This window comes from Choristoneura fumiferana, chromosome 25 (genome assembly GCF_025370935.1).
Source record: "Choristoneura fumiferana chromosome 25, NRCan_CFum_1, whole genome shotgun sequence".
NCBI lineage: Eukaryota > Metazoa > Arthropoda > Insecta > Lepidoptera > Tortricidae > Choristoneura > Choristoneura fumiferana.
Genome location: NC_133496.1, coordinates 14,197,315 through 14,220,638, shown reverse-complemented (window position 1 = coordinate 14,220,638; position 23,324 = coordinate 14,197,315). Strand labels below are relative to the sequence as shown.

The 23,324-nt window shown below is 38.5% G+C and overlaps 1 protein-coding gene across 1 annotated transcript in view; it reads left to right on the top strand.

The window, feature by feature from the left end:
• The first annotated feature begins 1,188 nt into the window (after window positions 1–1,188).
• Window positions 1,189–23,324, top strand: part of LOC141442523 (dedicator of cytokinesis protein 2-like) — a 35,268-nt gene continuing 13,132 nt past the window's right edge. The window contains exons 1-3 of the mRNA XM_074107545.1: window positions 1,189–1,198; window positions 7,505–7,585; window positions 19,552–19,720. Of these exons, the coding sequence (XP_073963646.1) occupies window positions 7,540–7,585; window positions 19,552–19,720 (215 nt within the window). The 5' untranslated portion in view covers window positions 1,189–1,198; window positions 7,505–7,539. The remainder of the gene's footprint in view (window positions 1,199–7,504; window positions 7,586–19,551; window positions 19,721–23,324) is intronic.

The window sequence follows — 23,324 nt, the reverse complement described above, 5'->3', positions numbered from 1 at the left end:
CAATTCGAGGGTTGCGAATTGGGTCGGTAGGTAAAATACCAATACAAGCACAAAACCAAATATTTTCTTTAAATTGGCAAAATCATCAGAATTGCTCGTTTTAAAAAAGTGAGCCCAGATTTTGTCATTTGGCAAGTCTTTTGGCACCTCAAAAACAGTTCTCAGGCATGTGAATTCTGTATACAGGCCGTCAATGTTAACCGCAGCTTAAATTTTTAATATGGAAGGAAATAATGCTCTTGTAATTTATTAAAAAAAAAACTAGTATTATAGTTAGTAGTCGAAATCCGGGACACGGGACAAGACTCGTAATTCCGGGACAATCCTGGATGTCCCGGCCATCTGGCAACCCTAGCTAAAATACACGATTCAGAGGGTGCAGATGTATTTTTATTGCTTTTTAGGGTTCCGCACCCAAAGGATAAAACGGGTACCCTATTGCTAAGAACTCACTGTCCGTCCGTCTGTCACCAGGCTGTATCTCATAAACTGTGGCCGCTTTAACAACAAATACTAAAAACGGAATAAAATAAATATTAAAGGGCGGGCTCCCATACAACAAACGTGTTTTTTTTTGCCTTTTTTTGCTAATGTCTAATGAATGTTGTATAGATGGTACGGAACCCTTCGTGCGCGAGTCCGTCTCGCACTTGGCCGGTTTTTCAATATTATGATCTACTGCTGAAAATGCACCACCTGCTGTAATCTAGTAATCTAGTCCTTACTTCTTTCTGTAAAAAGGTTGCCTGGAAGAGATCGCTCTATGTACCTGTTTTCTGTATCGCCACTATTTGTGATAAAGATAGTCATTGTATTTGGGAAGCATGGATGGAACTATATCTGTAATTAACTATAACCTGAATTCCACACACAATAAATGATTATGATTATGAATATCAGCGGCACTTACACCATGCTAGGCTAAAGCTGTACTTATTTACTAGGCAACGGATAAACGCGGTCAAAATAGGATTAGGTACAAATGCCGCGGCCAAGCCGCTAACACGCTTCGTGTTGTTCACACAACACGCCCCGGCCGGATTTCGAAGGTAAAGAAATGATTGATTATGATATAGAACTGTACTGTCAGCATATTTTAAATCTAATTAGATACAGTCAAGGCCATCAGACGTAGCTACCTACTTACAAATCCAATTTCCTTGAGCAACGTCGTATCATGCCCATTTGCTACGATTTAAGTAATCAATTAACTTGACATAATTTCGCTCTGAAAAAGATACAGTCATGTTTCTCTCCCAAGTCGCCTCCCTCTTGATCAGTGTAGTGAAAACAGTGTTGACAAAACTTATTACCTGAACTTTACATACAAAGTGTATTTTTGATACTACCTCAAACTGTAACTAGACGGAGATTTAAGTGCTGTGAACCGATATCAAAACGAATTTTTACTACCAGAGCGTAATTAATTTTTGAAATATTTTAGAGCAGTCATGTAATGCGTACAATAATTTAGAGAGAAGCGTTCTGTGACAGCTGTCATTTCTACGAGTGCGACGTTTTGAACATCAGTGGGGGCACACTTAAAACGTCACCTTTTCACGTACACGCCAGCGCCTCTGGCGACAAAATGATAGCACTAAATTGACAAATGTGTCAAACGTGAACTTGAAAAATTCAGTCTGTCTGCCATCTTTCCGCTGTATGTTGGCTGTCTGGCTTTCGCGGATGATTTTTAAGTTTATCTGATTTTTTGCTGTTTTCTTCAAGTTGTATTACATTGCGCCGCTTGGGTGACCAAGTGAAGTGACCACCATAAACTCGTTTGCTTTCCGGCCTCGCGATGTAATGCAACTTGCGCAATTTTCTTACAGGGTCTAAACTGGGCTTATAGCCGCTAAGCTACGCTACGCTAGCTGTAACTTGTGTGCGTGCACGTACATGTGTGTGTTATGTCAGATTTAGTTCTTCAGCTAGCTACCAGATAGCGCTTGTTACCATACATGCAAATTTGACCATAGAGTTGCCACTCTTTTTCTATATTGGTACTAATACTCTTTGTTGAACATAAACAAAGTATTATCACGTAGTGATACATTGCGTGCTAATTAGTTTTATAAGGAAAATAACAAGTCTAATTTTTTTACTAAAACATAATAATATGTGATAATTAGGCCCTTCACTAACTATCCTTAAAGTTTGAGGTAGTATCGAAAATACACGTTGTATGTATTCTTACATTTAATTAATAAATACCACGGACACTTGACACCAATTAACTTAGTCCCAAAGTACCTAAGCATGCAAAGCTTGTGTTATGATATGAACTTATGAGCACTAATTAGGCAACGGATAAACATACTATAACCTATGTATCCAACAAAAAGTCGGAAAACCCCCACAATGTCACTTCAAAGTTCAATATCTCAAAAACGGCTGAACCGATTTTGATAAAACATGTCTAAGAACCATCGCTAGAAACCCTGCTTTCAAAAAAAACCGCATGTAAATCGGTTCACCCGTTTAAGAGCTACTACGATGCCACAGACAGACACACACACGCACAGACACACAGAAACTCGTAAGTAGCGGTCAAATTTATAGCACCCCTCTTTTTGCGTCGGGGGTTAAAAATAGATAGATACATACTTAAAAAACATATTAAACAACAACAAGTACGTGTTTATATTATAAGTTTTTAGTACTGATTTATGGTGTGCAATAAATAATAATTGTATTGTATTGTATTAAACACCCAAGTTTCGAGAACAAACATTCGTATTTTTCATACAGGTACAGGTTTTTTTTTTTGCAGGTGGTAGGACCTTTGTACAAGGTCCGCCCGGATTGCTACCACCATCTTGCTCACTAATCCTGCCGTGAAGCAGCAGTGCTTGCACTGTTGTGTTTCGGCATGAAGAGTAATAAGACAGCCGGTGAAGTTACTGGCACTTGAGGTATCCCATCTTAGGCCTCTAGGTTGGCAACGCGTCTGCAATACCCCTGGTGTTGCAGATTTTTATGGGCGGTGGCGATCTCACCATCAGGAGACCCACTTGCTCGTTTGCCACCCAGTCGAATAAAAAAAAAAAAGAACAAATATTTGCCCGGCCGGGGATCGAACCCGGTAACTCCACCTCCGTAGTCAGCCTCTATATAAAGTCGATGCAGCTTCTCTAACCACACCGGGCTATATGGTCTTCAAACCATTTATCTATATCAATGTATAACATAGTTATAAAACTTATCCATGTAACGGTTTCTTTTCTTCCATAAAACGTCGCGGCATGGCGTTTTTATGGGGTACATCAATCTTGCTGAGCCAGGCTCCAGCGTCGTCTTCATTCTTTAATCCAGGCCATAATTATACATGGGTACAGGAAAATAACGCTTAAACTTAATTTATTACAAACTAAGCCAGGCACACGAGGTGTTTTCGCCGTGGTCCTAGTGTTTTGCCCTTATGGCCATTTAAGCAAAAGGTTGCGGGTTCAAATCTGGGCTTGAACCTGGAAATTCAGAGAGGCAACTCTGGACAAAGATTAAATACGATTTATACCTTAGGGCCATATGCAGTCTCTCGACGCAGTTTCTAACTTTTCAATTTCGGCAAAAACAGTGTTATTCATTCACTCCAATTTCTTTTATTTGTTCCACTGCTACGACTGCTAGCAACGAGATAAAGAAATCAGCTTCCAAGGCCAAGATCAATCCTGCAAGAAGCCATCTTGTCGCTGCTCCTCGACGCGGCAACTTGACGCTACTTTTTTTGAGTCGCGGGAAATTCAAAATCGCCTTCAAAATGGGGTCACGTGGCCATTTATCGCTGCAAACGAACGACGAGCGACTGCATGTTTGGGGCACCCTTATAGCGTGTGACAGTGCCGTTACTAAGCCTCCACCTAGAGCTAATCGAGGTAGACCCCCGGCTCGATTCATAACTGTCTATACGTACTATCGTTGGTCGTCTGCACGCGCGCCGCGGGTTCCGTGCCCTTAGTGTAAGTTTTCGGTTACGAAATACGTCTCGATCGCGTTTGCGTTAAAATCTCAATTTGTATGCAAACACGAACAGCGCCTCTAGCGGAACGTATGGGATGTTCGTGTTTCCATACAAATTGAGATTTTACGCGAACGCGATCGAGACGTATTTTGTAACCGAAAAATTACACTAGGGGTACTGGAGCCAAAATGGCAAGAACGGAACCCTTATAGTTTCGCCATGTCTGTCTGTCTGTCTGTCTGTCCGCGGCTTTGCTCAGGGACTGTCAATGCTAGAAAGCTGTAATTTTGCACGAATATGTATGTAAACTGTGCCGACAAAATAGTACAATAAAAAAAAAACAAAAAAAACTTTTTTAGGGTACACTGACATGCTTTAATTTATAATAAATAACTAAAAAAAACCCTGGAAGAGATCCCTTTAAGGGATAAGTTTTTCTTGTTAACTATTATTTTCATATGTTTGTACAATAGAGAGTTAAACAATAATATACAATACAACACGAAATATTTAGTCCAATGGCGTATTGCATGAGGGCATAAATTATTAGGTCGTCCATTGTTATGTATTTTGGGGCGACAGTTACTGGCATACATTAACCGCACCCCACAGAATCGAATCCTTTAAACCCAAACAAAATAATTACTGCGCGTGATTGGATCGTATATCGGTTCCATTATTAAATCAAGCCGCGATGTGTATCCATTTCAATTTTAAATCCAACGCTGATTAAATCGGGATAACTTCGGATATTGCGCATAAAACCGTGCGTTTTAAGCGAAACTTCTTTCCTCGCACGACGAAGATCTGGAATCAGCTTACAGCGGCAACATTCCCGGAGCGTTACAACTTAGGGATCTTTAAAAAAACGAGCTTACCAATTCCTTAAAGGGTCGGCAACGCACCTGTGATTCCCCTCGTGTTGCGGGTGTCCATGGGCGACGGTGATCGCTCTCCATCAGGTGACCCGTCTGCTCGTTTTCCCCCTCGTTTTACTACGTCGTTGGTACTACGAAATTAGAAAATCGAAGTTCGTATCGTATTGTCCCGTCGACGCTTATATTATTTAACACGAGACTGAGAGGGACGGTACGAACTTCGATTTTGGAATTTCGTACCTAGTAGCCCCGCAGGCGTTAGGTACTTTGCAGAGGTCCATAATATAATGGACGAAGGTCACGTGTGAGCAAAGAAATTCTTTTAGTTCATTAAAAATTAAGTTTTTTCAAAAACAGTTTTTTGCAGGTGGTAGGACCTTGTGCAAGGTCCGCCCGGATTGCTACCACCATCTTGCTCACTAATCCTGCCGTTAAGCAGCAGTGCTTGCACTGTTTGTTTCGGCGTGGAGAGTAAGACAGCCGGTGAAATTACTGGCACTTGAGGTATCCCATCTTAGGCCTCTAGGTTGGCAACGCATCTACAATCCCCCTGGTATTGCAGGTGTCTATGGGCGGTGGTGATCTCTTACCATCAGGAGACCCACTTGTTGGTTTGCCATACAGTCGAATAAAAAAAACGTAAACATTCGTATTCGCATCATGATCACGAATTTACGATTCAACCGTACATTTTCAAAACCTCCGCTCTTCCCGCCATGCCTAACCAATGGTCGAATGTTGTTTTAAATTCAGAACGCCTCCCTTCTCGTTATCTATGGTAATCGGCGCGTTCTGCGCATACATTTGTATTCAAGGTTATAACGGTAACTTCTTATTGATATTACAGCTTTTTTATGTTTAATAATGCAAATATTATGTACTTACTTGAAATAGCACGGCACTTGATCTTTCAGAATCACACGAGCACGAGAGCTAGGTCTGTGCGACACATAAATGTGAACCGGGCTTTCCTCTGAGAAAACACGATTATTCGAGTGATAGACCGAGCAAAGTTCAGTAAAACACGTACTACGCCTTAAAGGTGCCGCGACACTATTTAAAACACGACGCCACAATAGTATATTGTACAACGAGAGCATAAAACGAGCCAATAACCCGAAAAAAATACGAAAGTGATTGTCATTCCGAGTTAAAGTTATATTATGACCTCAGAGTAGCTTTGCAAAAAAGAGAGAACCCAATAAATTCCTAATTAAACAGCCAAATGATGACGACCGGCTGGCCAAGTGGTTAGAGATCCTGACTACGGAGCTTGAAGGTCCCGGGTTCGATTCCCGGCCGGGGCAGATATTTGTATGAACTATACGAATGTTTGTTCTCGCGTCTTGGATGTTTAATATGTATTTATCTATATAAGAATGTTGACCTATCCGTTCAAGCTTTAATCATTCATGTTTTTTGCGAAAGCTATCGTGCGCTACGAGTATATCGTCGATAACCTTTATTTAGGTAGACTTATATTCTACGTTAGTACATATATATCGATGGGTTATATGTCTTTCTGTTAAAATGTATTTTGAAGTCGTAAGTATTTGAAATACTAACTACAAAATCCTACCTTGGCGCCAGGTATTTGAAATACGAATTACAAATTTCATTTTAAGAAGTAATTGAAATACGAATACTAAATACGTATCTGTATTTCAAATACTGCCCAACCCTGACGCTTGGATTGTACAACATAATGGTATTTGAAGCGTCTAGCGTAATAGTGTTAGCAATTTACATTCTAGTAGCAACACCTTGCCACTAATGTTTGTTCAGGCGCTATACACAAAGTTTGGCACAAGCCACAAGCCTTGTACAAGCTCAAACAATGCTGCTATTAGGTCACAGATTAGGTAATCTGTGTATTAGGTAAAACGTGGGGATCATGAAGGTAGGTGTACGAAATACTTATTACTGCCATGGTCGGAATTTCTGTTAGAACATATTAATAACTTATTTGTGACAATTACATACATCTGGTAGCTTGGTGAACATTGTGTTGTTCTGATGATGTGCTCTGGTTGAGTCTGAAACGAGCAGCGTAGTGTGGTGGCGGTAATAGTTGGGTTTATGGGATTTGTGTCCATTCATTCTTACAGTGAGAAGGTGGAGGTGCTGCAGGAACACACATTTATTGCATATACGTACAACGTAAGATCGCGGGTGAGCAAAGTAATAATTCATAGTTCATTAACCACAATAATTTACATAACATGAAATAATACGTACTTAGCTTTTTAAAATTATTGCAAAATTATTGTCATAACGGATTTATCTTCTAACTCGAACAAAATAGCTTAAAAAAACACTATACGTATTCATTTCACAATACAAACATAATCAACCAAAAGAAATCTGAAGAAATAATAAACATTTTGCGACTCATCTTTTCCAGTCACAGTACAGTACAGTAGGTATGATTTTTTATAATAGTTAGCAATGAAACTAGATCATTATATCTACTTACAGAAATTAAAAATTTAAATGATTTTACAACTAAGTTACAACTTTACAACTCAATAAAATAATGGCCATAGACAAGAATGAACAACCGGTAAATGAACGACACTTCAAACCGAGTACAGCACTACGCTACCATAGACAGCATGTTTTGACAAAGTCTCAGTCGAGATAAAAATGACGAGCTCTACGATCACTAAATTTTAAACAAAATTAAAGTGTTTTATCAGTATGACTGTGTGGCGAACTATTGAAAATGAGAACTGCTATGCTGTCGGTGAGTTAACTGATTTATTTCACTAGTTTATAGTCGTAATATTTCGAAATCAGTTTAGGGAAGTTAGGGCCACTTGTTGCGATTAGAATGCCCCCCGCTGCGTGGGATAAATATAAACATTGTATCAGAACCCCGCTTCTATTACTATCAGTGATATCAGTACTTTTTTTAATCTAACACTTTTTAACTCACATTTTCATACAATAAATTGGTAAATATCGTTGGAGAGGGGGCGACGGCCACTCCCAATACTGATGATTAAGTAACTTGATTGATAACTAATGCAGACTTAATTGAATCTAATGTGACATACGACTCTGTTTTCCTCTAGTTTTTACGGCGCTGGCTTCAATTTATTATCTCTGCGAGTTTATTGGCAGTATGAAGTATTTCTCTTGTCTATAAAAAAGATAACAACTTTTAAAGAATTTATTTTATCTGTCATGAACAAAAACCTCCTAGGTTTTCAACCTTCAATGTATTGGCATATTTGAAGTGTTTGGGTAAACAAGTTATGCACAAATTATTCCATTAGGGATCGGTGAAATAACCTTGTCATAGTGAGCTAAGTTTACTTAAGTTTAAGGAAGTTATTGTAACTTAAATATTGAGCACCTCATATAAAATTTAAAAACTAAAATAAGTGAACAAAAACTAGGACAGTGTCTTTGGCCCTTTTGGCGACTCAACCTAAAAAAACTAACTTATTGAAAAATTGGTTTTTGCCCTTACTTAGTCTCAGTCATATTTTTTTAAAGAAGTCTATTATCATCAAAAGCAATGCCTAAAAAATTTTTAGGTAATACTTTCCGAAAGTGTTAATTTATTATCATCAGATGACAATTTTTCCCTTGAGTTAAAATTTAAACCTTGCCTACTTACCTAATGTTATGGTATTAAAATTACCATCTATTAATAATGTGTAACATCCTTCTTGAATGTTTCCTCTTAACATCCCATTTTAATTTACCATTGGCTAAGTATGAAGTCTCTATTAAACAATAAATAAAATAAAATAGGGAAATTACTTTCGAGCTGCAAGCATTCAAACATACATTGTAATTGTGTTGTTGTATGTGTTGCAATGAAAATTGTTTAAGCATACATAAATGCAGTCACATATTCGAGATAGCATAGCCTTTTTAATTGTCAGATACATTACTAATTACTAAAATAAGATACATGGGTCACCCATGTATTACTTCATTTACGACTACATACTGCCATACGCTCTGCTGGTTATCAGTAGCAGCATTTTCCCCATTTCGTGCAAAAACTGCCTGCAAACTGAGAACCTGATTGTCAGGTTCTTGGCGCTGATAACCCCTTGATTGGCAAGCGACCTCCCGGCAACCTGTCAAAAACTGTTGAGCGGTAAAAGACCAGCTCCTGGACATTTAATTCTGACATGTTTTACAGCTAAATATTAACTGATAGAACTATTTCTGGCTTGCTCATTCTTGCAAAATGCATATTTATAATATACACCACACAGTTAAAACATTAAACATTAAATCTTCTTGAAGATTATGTCATCAATTCAATTCTTGAAAGTATAGCTCCATCGATACTATTGATGATTCCGCCAATGTTGAGGTTGGAAAAGACACTATCAGTTTAGTCGTTGTTTGGTTATCATGAGATATTGTTAAGTATATTACATCAGAAAATGTCAAGAAAAAAATGTGTTTCAATGTTCGCTAAATATCTCAAACCTTTAAAATTAAACTGAAATAATTTGAATTTTTATTATTTTAAAATTCAACCAGATTGTGTTTTATTTTAAATTTATTTTGGGATTGAATATTTCAAATTGTTTCAGTTTAATTTTAAAGGTGCAAGTAGGCTTAAGATTTAATTAAGAAAAAAAATTAAAAGAAAAATAAACTTTTAAAAATAAGCTTTTATTACTTGTAATCAAAAAGAACTAAAAATTTAAAATTACTTTTGGTAAAAAGATACATAAAAAAGTAGCTCCTTCGCTAGAATTCAAAGTTGTTTTCTAACAAGGTGTCCTATGGTATGGATGGCCCAGCTATCAGCTATTGTTATAAATACTAGTTGTAAATCCTTAATGGCCTTATTTAATTAGATCACAGCATCCCATTGTTGTAAAATATAAACAATGTGTCAGGAAGTTACATGTTTTTCCTGCTGTGGACAGTGCTTTCCAAATTAACATTGATGATTTGTTTTGAAAAAAATAATTTCTGCAGTTTCTTGCAGCGCATTTTCTTGACAATATCTTTCTGAAAGGGCTGTTGGTCCAAAAAAAAGTTAAATGAACCTTACCAATAAAAGTTGGAAAACAAAGTTCAATATCTCAAAACCGGCTGCACCGATTTTGATAAAACATCTCTAAGAACCATCGCTAGAAAACCTGCTTTCAAATAAAAAAAGGCATTCAAATCGGTTCACCTGTTTAAAGAGCTTCAGTGCCACAGACAGACACATAGCGGTCAAACTAATGATACCCCTCTTTTTGTGTCGGGGTTAAAAAGAGCCCTTTCCGGCCTACTTACAGAGTAAATGTTTTGTTTATTTATCACATGCATTATGATTCCAAAATATTAGTAGTTTGTCGTCTATGTTTAAGTATATCGTGACTGCAGGGCACAAAAGGCATAGTTCCCATGCGGGCCCAGTGCAGAATGGTAACTTAATAGCGTTTCAATTGAAAAAAACTTGTTTTTTCTGTTTTTTTAAATTCTACGATTTTAGACTTATTGCAAAAAAAAAGTTTTTTTACAATCCGAGGTCCGGAGCATTCTTGTTAATACATTACATATAAGTAATGGATGGTACAGACACAAAATAGGGCGTCGAGTTTAAAAAAACCGTGTTTTCAAACAACCAAATCGAGGAGGAGGAGCAAATCGGGCCCCACCTAGGGAAGTCCAATTACATGCACCAGTCAAAACATTCAAACTGTCAATATTAATGTCCCCCCCAATTGGTTTATTTTGTATTGCGCGTTGTGTGCCAATTTTTTATTATTTTATAATGCGAACGGGGTCATGTTTGGCACGGCGATTTGATCTCAGCTAGCGGGGCTACTCCGAAATTCGAAAATCGAAGTCCTTGTTGTTCCGTCCCTCTGACACTTATACTACCTATTTAATACGAGTGAGAGCGACGGTACGATACGAACATCGATTTGTCGAATTTCGGAGTGGGCCCTCTGTATTTGTATGTATAGTCGAACCTTTGTAGAACCTTTTCTTTGGCTGATGTATGCGATGTCAATATTGTCAATACCTATCACATTAGTAGCACAAAGGGACCTCTTCCAGTTTACCTAGGAATGTTTGACAGGATAACTATACATTACGTTATTATATTGTATTTTTTTAAAAGCTTTTAAGTTGTAATGGTTAGTTGTTACCAATCCGCACCGGACGATAATTTTAGGGAATTCCCATGGGAATTTATTCACTAAAATCCAGGAATTTTAATTCAACTGCCAGATCCAATAATTTACGCGTGTATAATATAATATTATACAGATATCCAGCTATCTGGCTAGCAAGTTTCATACAAATCTGCCCAGCCGATTTGACATATAACCTAACCTAACCAAAAAAAAGTTGGAAAACCCCGACTTTGTCACTTCAAAGTTCAATATCTCAAAAACGACTGAACCGATTTTGAAGAACCATCGTTAGAAAACCTGCTTTCAAATAAAAAAAAACGCAGTCAAATCGGTCCACCCGTTTAAGAGCTACGGTGCCATAGACAGATACACAGCCAGAACATATAGCGGTCAAACTTATAACAACCCGCTTTTTGTGTCGGGGGTTAAAAAGAGTAGGTAATAAATACCTACATAAATGCAAACAAACTTTTTCATACATGCATACCTACTTACAAACTTTTTTCACATAGGTTTATTGACATTGCTTTTGAAATCACTAAAATATCTTACCAAAAAAAAGGTCCAATAACAGTATAAAAGAGCAGTGAATCACTTCTCATAGTATAACATGTATACTGAATTGTATGTGATTTTATTGAATGGTGTTTATGTTATTCTTAAAACAATATAATGTCAACATGAGTTTATTAACAGCGGGCAACTCACAACACACGCAAATGGAGATATTATAACAATGTAAGAAGCAAAAGGCGAGTGTGTAAATATATTTTACATAACATAACAATACTTACAAAGTCTTTTATGCTACCCACCATATGTTGTAAACTGGTAAAAGAACATGTTTTGTTTGAACATTTTTCATTAATCGTCTCCCCAGCCTATGTGTAGATCCCACTGCTGGGCACATGCCTCCTCTGAGAATTAGCGGACTTGGGCTGGAGTTCTCACACATGCCCTGTGTGGATTGGGAACTTTATTCACACTATTGAATTGCTTCCCAGGATGTGCGTGAAGGTTTCCTCAAGATGTTATCTTTCACTGTAAAACTCGTAGTTAATTTGAAATGTAATTTCGCACATGGATTGCGAAAAACTCAGAGGCACGAGTCTGGATTTGAACCCGCGATCTTCTACGTAAGAGGGTTCACTATTTTTCACCGAAAATGTTTTTTCTTAATGATTCATGAGTAATTCTCAAAAAGTAGTCTCATCATTAAATTTTCAAGAAATCAGTTTGTCAAGAAGTTATTAATACTTAGGACGAGATCATAATGCATAAACTGCATAAAACATCCAAAATTTCTTGACGTCAGGAAATCGTCACGAAATCTTGTGAGGAAAAAATTGTTATTTTGTTTTATTTATTCATTTATTGTTCTTTTGTTACTAGAGTACATCGAAACTTTCTATTGGATCCAACAACAAAGTTTTTCTCGTTGAGGGCTACGGCATAGATGTCGCTAGTGTCGCTGCTTAAGTGGCTAAATAAGAAACAACACAAGCTGAGATTATGAGGTGCATAGGAGAAATTCGTGTCTGTATCGTTGTCCAGCGGTGGTGTAGCGGTATAGCACACGGCACGGAATGCCGATGACCTGGGCGCGATTCCCAGCGCTGGTCTTATTTTTCTGGTTTTTCTGTGCATCTATATTTCAGTTTGTATTTTCGATAAAGTTTACCTGTTTTTTTATCACCTTTACCACAAGGTTTTGTATATATTTAAAAACGTTATTACTTACTTATTTTTTGTGTTGAAATAGGGTCAGGAAATATATTATACTAGTGTTTACCCGCGGTTTCGCACACGTAAATCATTAGGTTCATCAACTGAATTGAAATTCCGTTTTTTTTTATCTTGTCGTTTCTATTTTTAACCTGAGTTATAAAGTAAGATTTTTGGCTTAGCTTTCCTTTTGGGTCTGTTTTTTCAGACAGTTATCTTGAACCCCTTGCAAAGGCCGTAGCTGGTTAAGGGAACAACATCGGCCCTTGAGCTATTTTGACTTGATTTTTTTTTATATAGTTTACTCAAAAGTAGTAGGTACACATAGCTCAAAAAATTTCAATCAAATAGTAATTGAGAGCATGAGAGCCACTGCTGCTGAGCGCGAAAATAAGACAAGTGGTTTTTGGAGACCAAATATTCAAGGGATCTGAAAAAATGACCTCCGTAAGAACTCTAGTTTGCACATTAACGGGGACATGCACATATCCTAAAAATGTTGTAAATCTACTCATCGCTACAATATTTGGCCTAATCTACATAGAAAAAACATACAAACATTGGAACGTCCTTTTTTGAAGTCGGTTAAAAATTACGTATCACTGCATGTGAACCCCAAAGTTCGCATACACTTCGCTAATCATACCGTAATTTTTGTCCGAATTATCGTTTGTCATAAATTTTTTTCCCACTGAAACCCTACATTTTTCTGAATTTTTTAAATCATCAGTCATCGTATAGAAAACTGTAGGTTAGGTTTGTTTTATAACAATTCTGAACAATTAATGGATTCAGAGAAAAAATAGTTATGACAAACGATCATTCTGAGAAACGTTACATTCGGACTTTCAACTTCAATGGACCCATCACTGCATACATTTGAGGGCCAGATTTTTTACGTGAACTCTAAGTTGACTTACAGCGATCTGAAACAAACAGTACTTTCAGCTTATTTTATTACAAACGAAGGATGAAGATGTTCAGTCGTTAAGGAGTTTTACTGCGCGAGCATTCTTTATAAAAGTTCATTCTACATTCAGAGCGCAAATTTTAAGCATAAACCTCCAATTGTTTTATTGCGTACAAAACATTTTTACGGACGCTATTTTATTTTTTAACTGTCGTAAATGTAGATACTGCAAAATTTATCTTTGTCTTAAATTTATCCAGTGTTTGTTTTGTAATATCCTTATTTATAAGCGATTGCACTAACTCAAGCTTCCGCTTTGATAAATGTTGACTATGCGAATGCGAGAGAAAATAATACCTATGTAGAAGTTCCATTGGATGTGACAACATAGCCTAGGCCATTACGCTGGTACTTCACTTGGCATGGTGTATTCGCGTTGCGCTATTGGCATTAGAAATTAAATAACGCAAATATTTCGGCGAATATATCAAGTGATAGTGAACCATTATCTAGAATGTATGTATATTACAATAAATAAATCACCATAATTAACTAGTATTAATATTACTTGTGCGAAAGTTTTGTGTCGGTCTACAGCATTTTCATGCTTGTCATTAAGAAAAAAATATTAAAAGCTAATTTCATACCCTGATAAACCAATATGGTAGTTTTATTTCAGAGAGTTGCATAGTTAAACAATAATTTGTGTCTGCCATAAGGACCCTTTTGCTACGGATTGTCACATATGGCCAGTCCTACTAATATCTATATAAATAAAAATGAATCTCAAAATGTGTTGCTAAGCGCAAAACTCGGGAACGACTGGTCTGATTTCGCTAATTCTTTTTTTGTTGTATACATTACTGTCAGGAGAAGGTTCTTATGGAAGAAAATACAGAAAAAAAAACAACGGGGGCAAAGCCGCGGGCAACAGCTAAGTAGTAATAAATATAAATGCCAAAATTTGAGTTGAATTTGATTGTGTTATGTTTAAGATTGGTTATTTGGAATCTTTTTGTATTTTTTATTTCAATTCCAAAAATTTTGTTACTTTTACGGTCATCCCGTAAAACCTATATCGAAAATACAAACTGAAATATAGATGCATAGAAAAACCAGAAAAATAAGACCAGCGCTGGGAATCGAACCCAGGTCCTCGGCATTCGGTGTCTGTATCGTTGTCCAGCGGTGGTGTAGCGGTATAGCACACGGCACGGAATGTCGAGGACCTGGGTTCGATTCCCAGCGCTGGTTTTATTTTTCTGGTTTTTCTATGCATCTATATTTCAGTTTGTATTTTCGATATGTGTTATGTTTGTTAATCTTTCACGCTTAAACGGCTGTTCGGATTTAGATTAAATTCGGCGTAGCTGGATATCTTAAATGGCCACAGGCTACCTTTTATTCCGATCGACATTCTCAAGAAATCGGGATGAAAACTCAAAATTTCAACCATTCATTTCTTAAAAAAAAAACCCGGATTTCAATTCAACTACCGGATCTAATATTTAGAGCGTTTTCAGATTATCCGATCCGATATCGGTATCGGACGCCGATACGATATATATCGGGGCAAGTAAAATGTATGAAATAAGAACCGATATCGGATCGGATAATCTGAAAGACAGGTACCATCAGCCAAATATGTGGTCCACCACCCTAAAGTTGATAATCATTTGCATGTCATACAACAATAAGGCCCAATAGACGTGTCTGTCAACTTGAAAGTTCGACTTTAGCGACATATTCATTTGATAGCAAATCGTTTCAAAATTGATAGACCACTTATTTGGCTGATGGTACATACAGTATTTCATATATTTTACTCGGATAATTCGAAAACGCACTTACGCTTGCGAAGCCGCGGATAATTATTAGTATTTCATATACGGTTTTAAAACTACAGTGCACCGGATCCGCTGCATTATGTAAAATTGATAAAAACGATAACATTATGAAACGTAGTAAGGAGATAAGCCGGGAGTCGCTACTAGCTTATCAGCGGGTCGCGTTACCGTATCCTGTGTCAGGTGTACGGGATCGAGTTGCATATAGATGGCGTAGACACGGCGCGTAAAGAAAATAACGTGAACTAAAACAATTAATTTGCTCACCCGCGACCTTAAGCCGAGGTTAGACTTGCAAGAAAAATCGTTCAAGTTGCATTTCATTGCGGCGCTCGATTGACCACTACAAACTCGTTGGCTTTACGGCCTCGCAATGGCACTTGCACAATGGCACTTGGCTTTATAATAGCCACGATTATGCAAGAAATGTGTGTTCGTGCAGTTCCACCTCCACAATGTAAGAACACGCACAAACCCATCACCGCCACCACACTACACTGATGCTTTTCGAACTCAACCAGAATACTAAGAAGCCTAACATCTAATTTACAATGCACGCCTGATCGGAAAGTGCCTTTTTACGCGAATCTACATATCCATCAGCTGTATGACATCGTAACAACTCGATTCCCACCGGGTTGTCTAAAATTCCTATGTGACGTCAGTGATGTGATAGCAGGTGCCTATGGCAAAGCTTGTTTACACTTACACTCTTATTCCGCACAAGTTTAGTGTTTCCTTGTACAGTCGAACAAATGGAATCATATCGAAAATACAAACTGAACCCAGATCCTCAGCAATCCGTGCTGCGTGCTATAACCCCTACACCATTGCTGGACAGGAATCTAGACACGATTTTTTCCTATGCATAAATATCTCAGATTTTTGTCCAGCAGTGGTGTAGGGGTTATAGCACGCAGCACGGATTGCTGAGGACCTGGGTTCGATTCCCAGTGCTGGTCTCTTTTTCTGGTTTTTCTGTGCATCCATGTCTCAGTTTGTATTTTCGATATGGTTTCACGGGATAGCCGTAAAAGTAACAAATTTGGAGTTGAAATAAAAAAATACAAAAAAAACATTTTCTTTAAAAAAAACTAGGATTTCCAATAAATGCCGTGGCTATACGCTTAGTAGCTCTGCGCTCTGATCGACGGTGGGTGCGCGCGCGCTAGTACGCGACACACGCTCGCGCGGTTTTGGCTCGTGACGACATTCCGCTCCCATTGTGACGAATTCGCTATAGTGCATGTAAGTCTTTCACATACTAATGAGACGGGCTATTCGGTAATGCGTAATTTGCCACTGGACTTTTGCACCGTGTTTTTTGAGATCCGTTAGCAAAAGGCTCTTATTTGTAGAAAATACTCGGTAATTAACTTTTTGGCTAATAGTCAACAGCCTAACCGAAACTATACATAGCGGCACGAAATTTGACTCACTTTACATAGAAAATTACCTATTACTGATACATTTGTTACATTTGTCATACAGTGGTTAGAGAACCTGACTACGAAGCTTAAGGTCCCGGGTTCGAATCCCGGCCGGGGCAGATATTTGTATGAATAATACGAATGTTTGTTCTCGGGTCTTGGATGTTTAATATGTATTTAAGTATGTATTTATCTATATAAGTATGTTTATCCGTTGCCTAGTGTCCATAGTACAAGCTTTGCTTAGTTTGGGACTAGGTCAATTGGTGTCAAGTGTCCCATGATATTTATTTATTTATTTGAGGGCCGAGTAAAAGTAATGAACTGATTGTGATGAAAATTGGTGTGGATATAGTTTGAACCTTGATAAAGATATAGTACCTATAGTTTTTATCACGCTTCGTAGACGAAGTCGTGGGTAGCAGCTGTTTGGTGTCAAGACAGTTTGAGACAGCGAAGGACGTGGATACTCGTAGTTTTATCCCGGATAAACGGATTATCCGGAGACAAGGTCGCGGGAAACAGCTAGTATAAGATTATGGCAAATTCAGGGTCAGTGTCGTCGAATCACTAGCGTCGTATCACTCACTTGGCGTCACTGATGTGGTAGGTATCAGCTTGGCGTCATTGGCATGGCGTAACTGACGTGGAATCAGTCACAAAGACCGCATTGCTAGTAATTCCACCTAAAAATATTCAAGTCCTTGAATCCAGGTTAAACTTTTTCCTAACCAAATTCCTTTATTTCTGACAGCGCCAGCTGCCTTGCATGGTTTAAATTTCATGAAGAACGTGGACTTATTAACAATTCAAGCCACGGTTGTACCAAATTCGAGGGTTTTATGCATTGTATTGTAACTATTATAAGAAATGTTTTCTTGTAATGGCTACATGGCTTAATTAAGATTTATTGCTTCTGAATTATAATTGAAGCTTTTTTTTTATATAAATGCTGCCGAATTTGTTTATCGTTCCCCCAAGCATGAGGACTTTATTTCTTTTAGCTGTTTTAGAGGTAGTGTGATGAGCATTTCCTTTGTCAAGATCATTGGGTCAAGATGATCAAGTGTTCAGTAGTTTTGCAGTGATTAAATAAAATTGTATTTAAATGCATTGTAACTAGAACACATTTGAAAAAAAAAAACAGAAAACTAATCAGTTCAGGTGGGTTGGGCGGTTCACGTGCGAAAACCAATTAGATTGCTACTCTGCGCCCACTCAGGTACTTCTGTGTGAAAAGCATGTCTTCATGAAATACCCCTCCCCCCAACCACTTTCATTTCTCGCTTATTGTAATAATATTGTTGTATCTTGTGTTGTTGTGAATAAATGTATTCTTTCTTTCAAAAATTTGAATACTTCTTGAAAATAAATTGTGAGCTTGGTTTAAATACGCGCGAATCAAAAATGTTCGATAACCATTTAGACAAGCTCATTTGCAAATCCAGTACCATTGTCTGCCAAATCAGAATCCCATTGCTTTCATAGCAGGATGTAATTATGACATGTTTTCTCATTAAAAAGTCATAGCGTACATTTAGCATCGTATTAGCTGGTCTTTCTAACGGCAAGTTTTCCATAATGTCTTCCATTTTGGCTTAGGATATCTAATTGATGGCCGGATGGAATGGTTACATCACGGTATCCTCGAATGTAACGCGAAAACTAAGAGGGCTCGTAGAGCTCCTGAATAAACTATCAGATTCATCTTCACTTTTTTTTTTTTCTATATCATATTGAAGCTAAGAGACTTAGAAGGCATTCTTTAAAACTGATACGTGCTCTGAGTAACATATGCAACCCCAGACGCCATTGAGAAAGAGTGGAACAGTTTGCCCCAGGCAGTGATAATGTCATGGGACACTTGACACCAATTGACCTAGTCCTAAACTAAGCAAAGCTTGTAGTATGGATACTAGGCAACGGATAAACATACTTATATAGATAAATACATACTTAAATACATATTAAACATCCAAGACCAGAGAGAAAACATTCGTATCTATTATTCATACAAATATCTGCCCCGGCCGGGAATCGAACCCGGGACCTCAAGCTTCGTAGTCAGGTTCTAACCACTTGGCCATCCTGTCGTCAATTATAATAATACATTCTTCTTCTAAGTCATTACACTCTTGATAGTGGTCGTGGACGTTGGCTGAGGATCCGTACCTTCTTGACTATTTGGGAAAATAGTGGTGGTTATCCCTTACCTTCCACACTGCAGTGCTGGAGTCCGGAGTTTGCAGTTGGCAATAAAGAGCGCTGCTGCCCACTCTCACTCAGGTCCTTGGTCGCTTTTTACGAAACCCACGGGAATAGTTGGGTCCGTCCTATTCTGAAACCGGGCACGGCACGGACAGTATAGATATACTGTACATACTTAATTAGAATATAAGAGCTAGGGTGGTCCGAGTTTGTATGAAAAAAAAATGTATTTTGTTTTCCTTGCGTCACCAAATCGTCTATATCTAGCAAAATGTCCACGACTTCAGTCGGTCCATAAAGCTCAATGGTCATTCTGTAAATTGCCCATTTTCTGAAGATGCCTCAATCCTATGATTGATAATAAACATGCAATTTACTGCCTTGATACGATCGACTAGACCTAAAGCCGTGATCGACACCATGTCTGCTTTAAACGCTTCAACTCTTCACTTATCTCATCTTTTCTTCCCCAGCCATATACAACTACTCCAGCCCGCCCCCCCACTTGCAACTGGAGGTGGGCGAGCTGGTCCGCTGCGAGCGGGAGACGAGGGACTGGTACTGGGGCCGCAGTCTGCGGCGCGGCGGCTGCGGCGCCTTCCCAAAGAGCTACGTCGTGTTGAGGGACTGCGAAGTTGAACGGTAAGGACACTGATTATACAATATGGACATTTTTCCATTAGCCGGCCCGGCACCGGCATGGCCACAGTACAACAAGTTTTCCCTACAGTAGGCCGACGCCTTTGAAGTTGAGCGATACCGCAGCCTGTATAGGTGTTTAGGGAAGTAAGGAAGGGTTGTCACAAATATACATTTTGGAAGGTAGATGTTTTTTACGAATCGGTACATATTGGTATTGCGAAATTATGTAAAACAAAATGAATTAGGTGTGGCATACATACTAGGGGTAAGAAGTATCAAAATATATACTATGTTTGAAATAAAGATCATTTTTTTCCACAAAATATACTTTCATAGATAAGTAACCGACAAATAATTTCGGTTTCTAGACTTAACGGACTTAAAGTTCCTGTTATTGAATTTAAATAAATAAAAAATCAATAAATATTATTATATAAATAGATGAAATCTTAGTTCCTTATTCATGCGAGATGAAGAGTTTCACGCACTCACAGTACATGTCGTATGCACCATAAAAAAAAAATATATAAATTTAAATGTAAAAAAAACGCGATAGCCCTCGAAGACTTGTCCCAAGCTACTAAGAGCGGCGAAGCATGCAGCTGGGGCTCCTCCCACCCGCGTCTCAACCCTCACGCCCCGCACGATTGCTCTGTCTAGACGTCTCCGCCGGATTACTGTAGGGAAACTTGTTATACTGTGCCCCGGCGCTGCGACGGCGCCGGTAAGTGAAAAAGCGAGCCATACATTTTCATTGATTTCTACTTCCCTGGCACCTTCATCGGTGCCGGTGCCAAGCCGGCTGATGGAAAAACGCCCTAACGCTTTATTGAACACCAACACATAGTAAGCAGTACAGAAAACACAGGTATATGGGATTTTCCAAGGTTGCTATGGGCGGCCTTATCGCTATAATCATCGTATTGGCTGGGTGTCCACTGTTGACCCTTTAGAACGCCGCAATGAACGACAATTTGCCACTTGCTTCGACTGGTTGCGGTAAATCGCGCGATGTCTTAAGTCCTCTCAGTGGACACACAGTGGTAAGAGGAGTGATGTGCTTCTAGACAAAAGTTTCCAATCCGCCGTATGTGTCATAGGTCCTGATGTTACGACGCATTCAGTGCCGTTGACGCCCATCGGCGTCTTACTGGACCCTTATGTAATGCTGCTGACGCCGATGGGCGTCAAATTTAGCTTTCCCTCGGTACCGCTGATACCGATGGGTGTCTGTTCTGCAGAAGCGTCGGCATCGCGGCATTGTACGTAGTTTGGCGCTCGGCAATGAATGTGTTAAAAATGTTACCAATCTGATTGAAATCGAGTTGCTACGTCACTGCTCTATATTCTTTCTGCTAAATGTGCTAAACTGTGTCCAGTGTAAAATCACTGCTAGTGCGAGCGGCACTTCTCGAATTACCCTAAAGTTATGATGTGTTTGTACTCGTAAGTGTATGCTTGGACTGGACGTGCGTGACGAATGTTTGAGGTTCTGCGAGATGATATCCATCGTATCCATCCATCCGGCTTCTTTTGTTAAGCACCTTAATCAGTCATATTGGAGACGACAAGCAGCAAATTGTTTCGTTTGATTCGATTGAACTCTGCTTTTCCTTAGCAAAAATGTTGCGCACAAATCTATCTGCAACTGAACCTCAACGAGGGATAATGTTTATAAAATTCCACGACGTAAGTTCACCTATTCCCGAGCTATAGTAAATATACGTAGTAACGTATAAAGCCGGTCGAAAGCCGGTCAAGCAATAAATCCGTAGTGCTGTGACAGTCTGAGATCAAATAGCACTAAAATATTCACGTCACTCGGAATACGCCCAAAGCCAAGGATGAAAAATGAATGAAGGAATGAATGAATGAATGGATGAAGGATGAAGGAAGGTAGCTAAGGATGGGGCGTCTAAACAGTTATCGATCGGAAATGTCGTATTTCAAGTGAGCCAAAACGTTTTGTGTCTGTGGCGACACTGCGATTAGAACGTGCAGTATAATAAGCCTTCGATTTATTTAAAAAAAATATATGTTGATCTGTCGTGTCAGGGACAATTTTGAGTAGGTACTCTCCAATTTTTATTTCAAGTCCAATGTCTCAAAAGCGGTTTTAACGACTTTAATCCAGTGGCGGCCTTAGGGAGTGGCGAAAAGGGCAATCGCCCGGGGCCTCGCTCTTGCAGGGGCCTCGCGCATCAACCCAAGCAAATTAAAAAAATATAAATTTTCACATCACATACTTTGCACGAAGGACAAAGGGCCTCGCAAAGACCTGCCTGTTGAAGTTGTACACATGTGCTGTGCATTGATTTCAATTAGATAGTATTGGATCGTACTTGTTGAAGTGATAAAATAAACAGTGTCTAGTTTAATTTTAAACTGACGTATAATTTGAAAAATAGTAGCATTTCTTTAGTCCATAGATGGATTGAATGGGACATTTAGAGGTCGTGAGGAGAGCCTCGTGACTTCTAAGTCTTCCAGATCTCAAATAATGTCTTAATTTGGCGTTTGTCATCCTATTTTTTTTCGTCCCGCGACACACTAAAGGTCAATTAGTAACGACTTTAATCACTCAATCGTATCCCGCCGACTTGTTCCCATCACTGCTCCGTTATTGTGTCTCAATAAAATGTTCCCACAAAGGATACGTTTAGACTTGCAAAATCAGTTATTTCGTCTCATGGGTTTAGGGGAGGCGTTAGGTGTTGGTGTATTTGTAGTTTATTTTCCTATCGTTCTCGGTTACTTTTTTGCCGTAGGTGAAATATAATGATTTGCTAGCACTGTTGCCGTTCAACTTTTGCAAAAGAAACTATATATACCTGTTCGTTTTTTAGCTGCAAAATCTTTGTAAACAATATGATGTCATTTTACTGAAAAATGTGTGATGTCGTTGTTAAACCCTATCAGTATTTATATATTTATAAATAAGTAAATCAAACTGTTATGTACTTGATGTTACTTATTTGAACGAAGAATAGAAACGACAATTTTACAAGTAGGCTGTGTGTTTTTTGGTGTTACTGCTGTGATAAATAAATTATTTTCTTTCTTTTCTTTCAAATGTAGCCGAATGTATGGAACTATACATACGTTGATGTGGCCAATAACAGGCCGCATCGCTCGAAGAACAGATAAAAAATAAGAAAAAATTCTCGAGCGGCGACCACAGGTGGAAAGCACGTTCCACTAGATGGAAAGACAGACAGAGTTTCGGGCAGGTGGCAAGTTGTTGTCATTCTTTGTGTCGTATGAGGGAGGTCTTTATTCATCATTGGACATCTTCCGGCTCATGAATTATTACTAACTAACTATGGATTCTGGTCTGCAATAAAGCATCTTAAATTTTGATTTGATATTTCAACCGTTAAATAAAGTAAGCTTTGGCACTCACTCGAAATCGCCAGACTTATACTGTAATTAACATTGGCAATAAAAATAATCAGTCCAGTTCAACGACCTCTGATATCGTGCGCCAAATGATTCATTAAGAGCTTTCGTAGTATTTTACAGCGGTTAATATCAATATTTACTACTGAACTGGTCTAAACAGTTTTTATTTTGATTGGCTCGATTCGTTTGTTTTTTGTCGCTA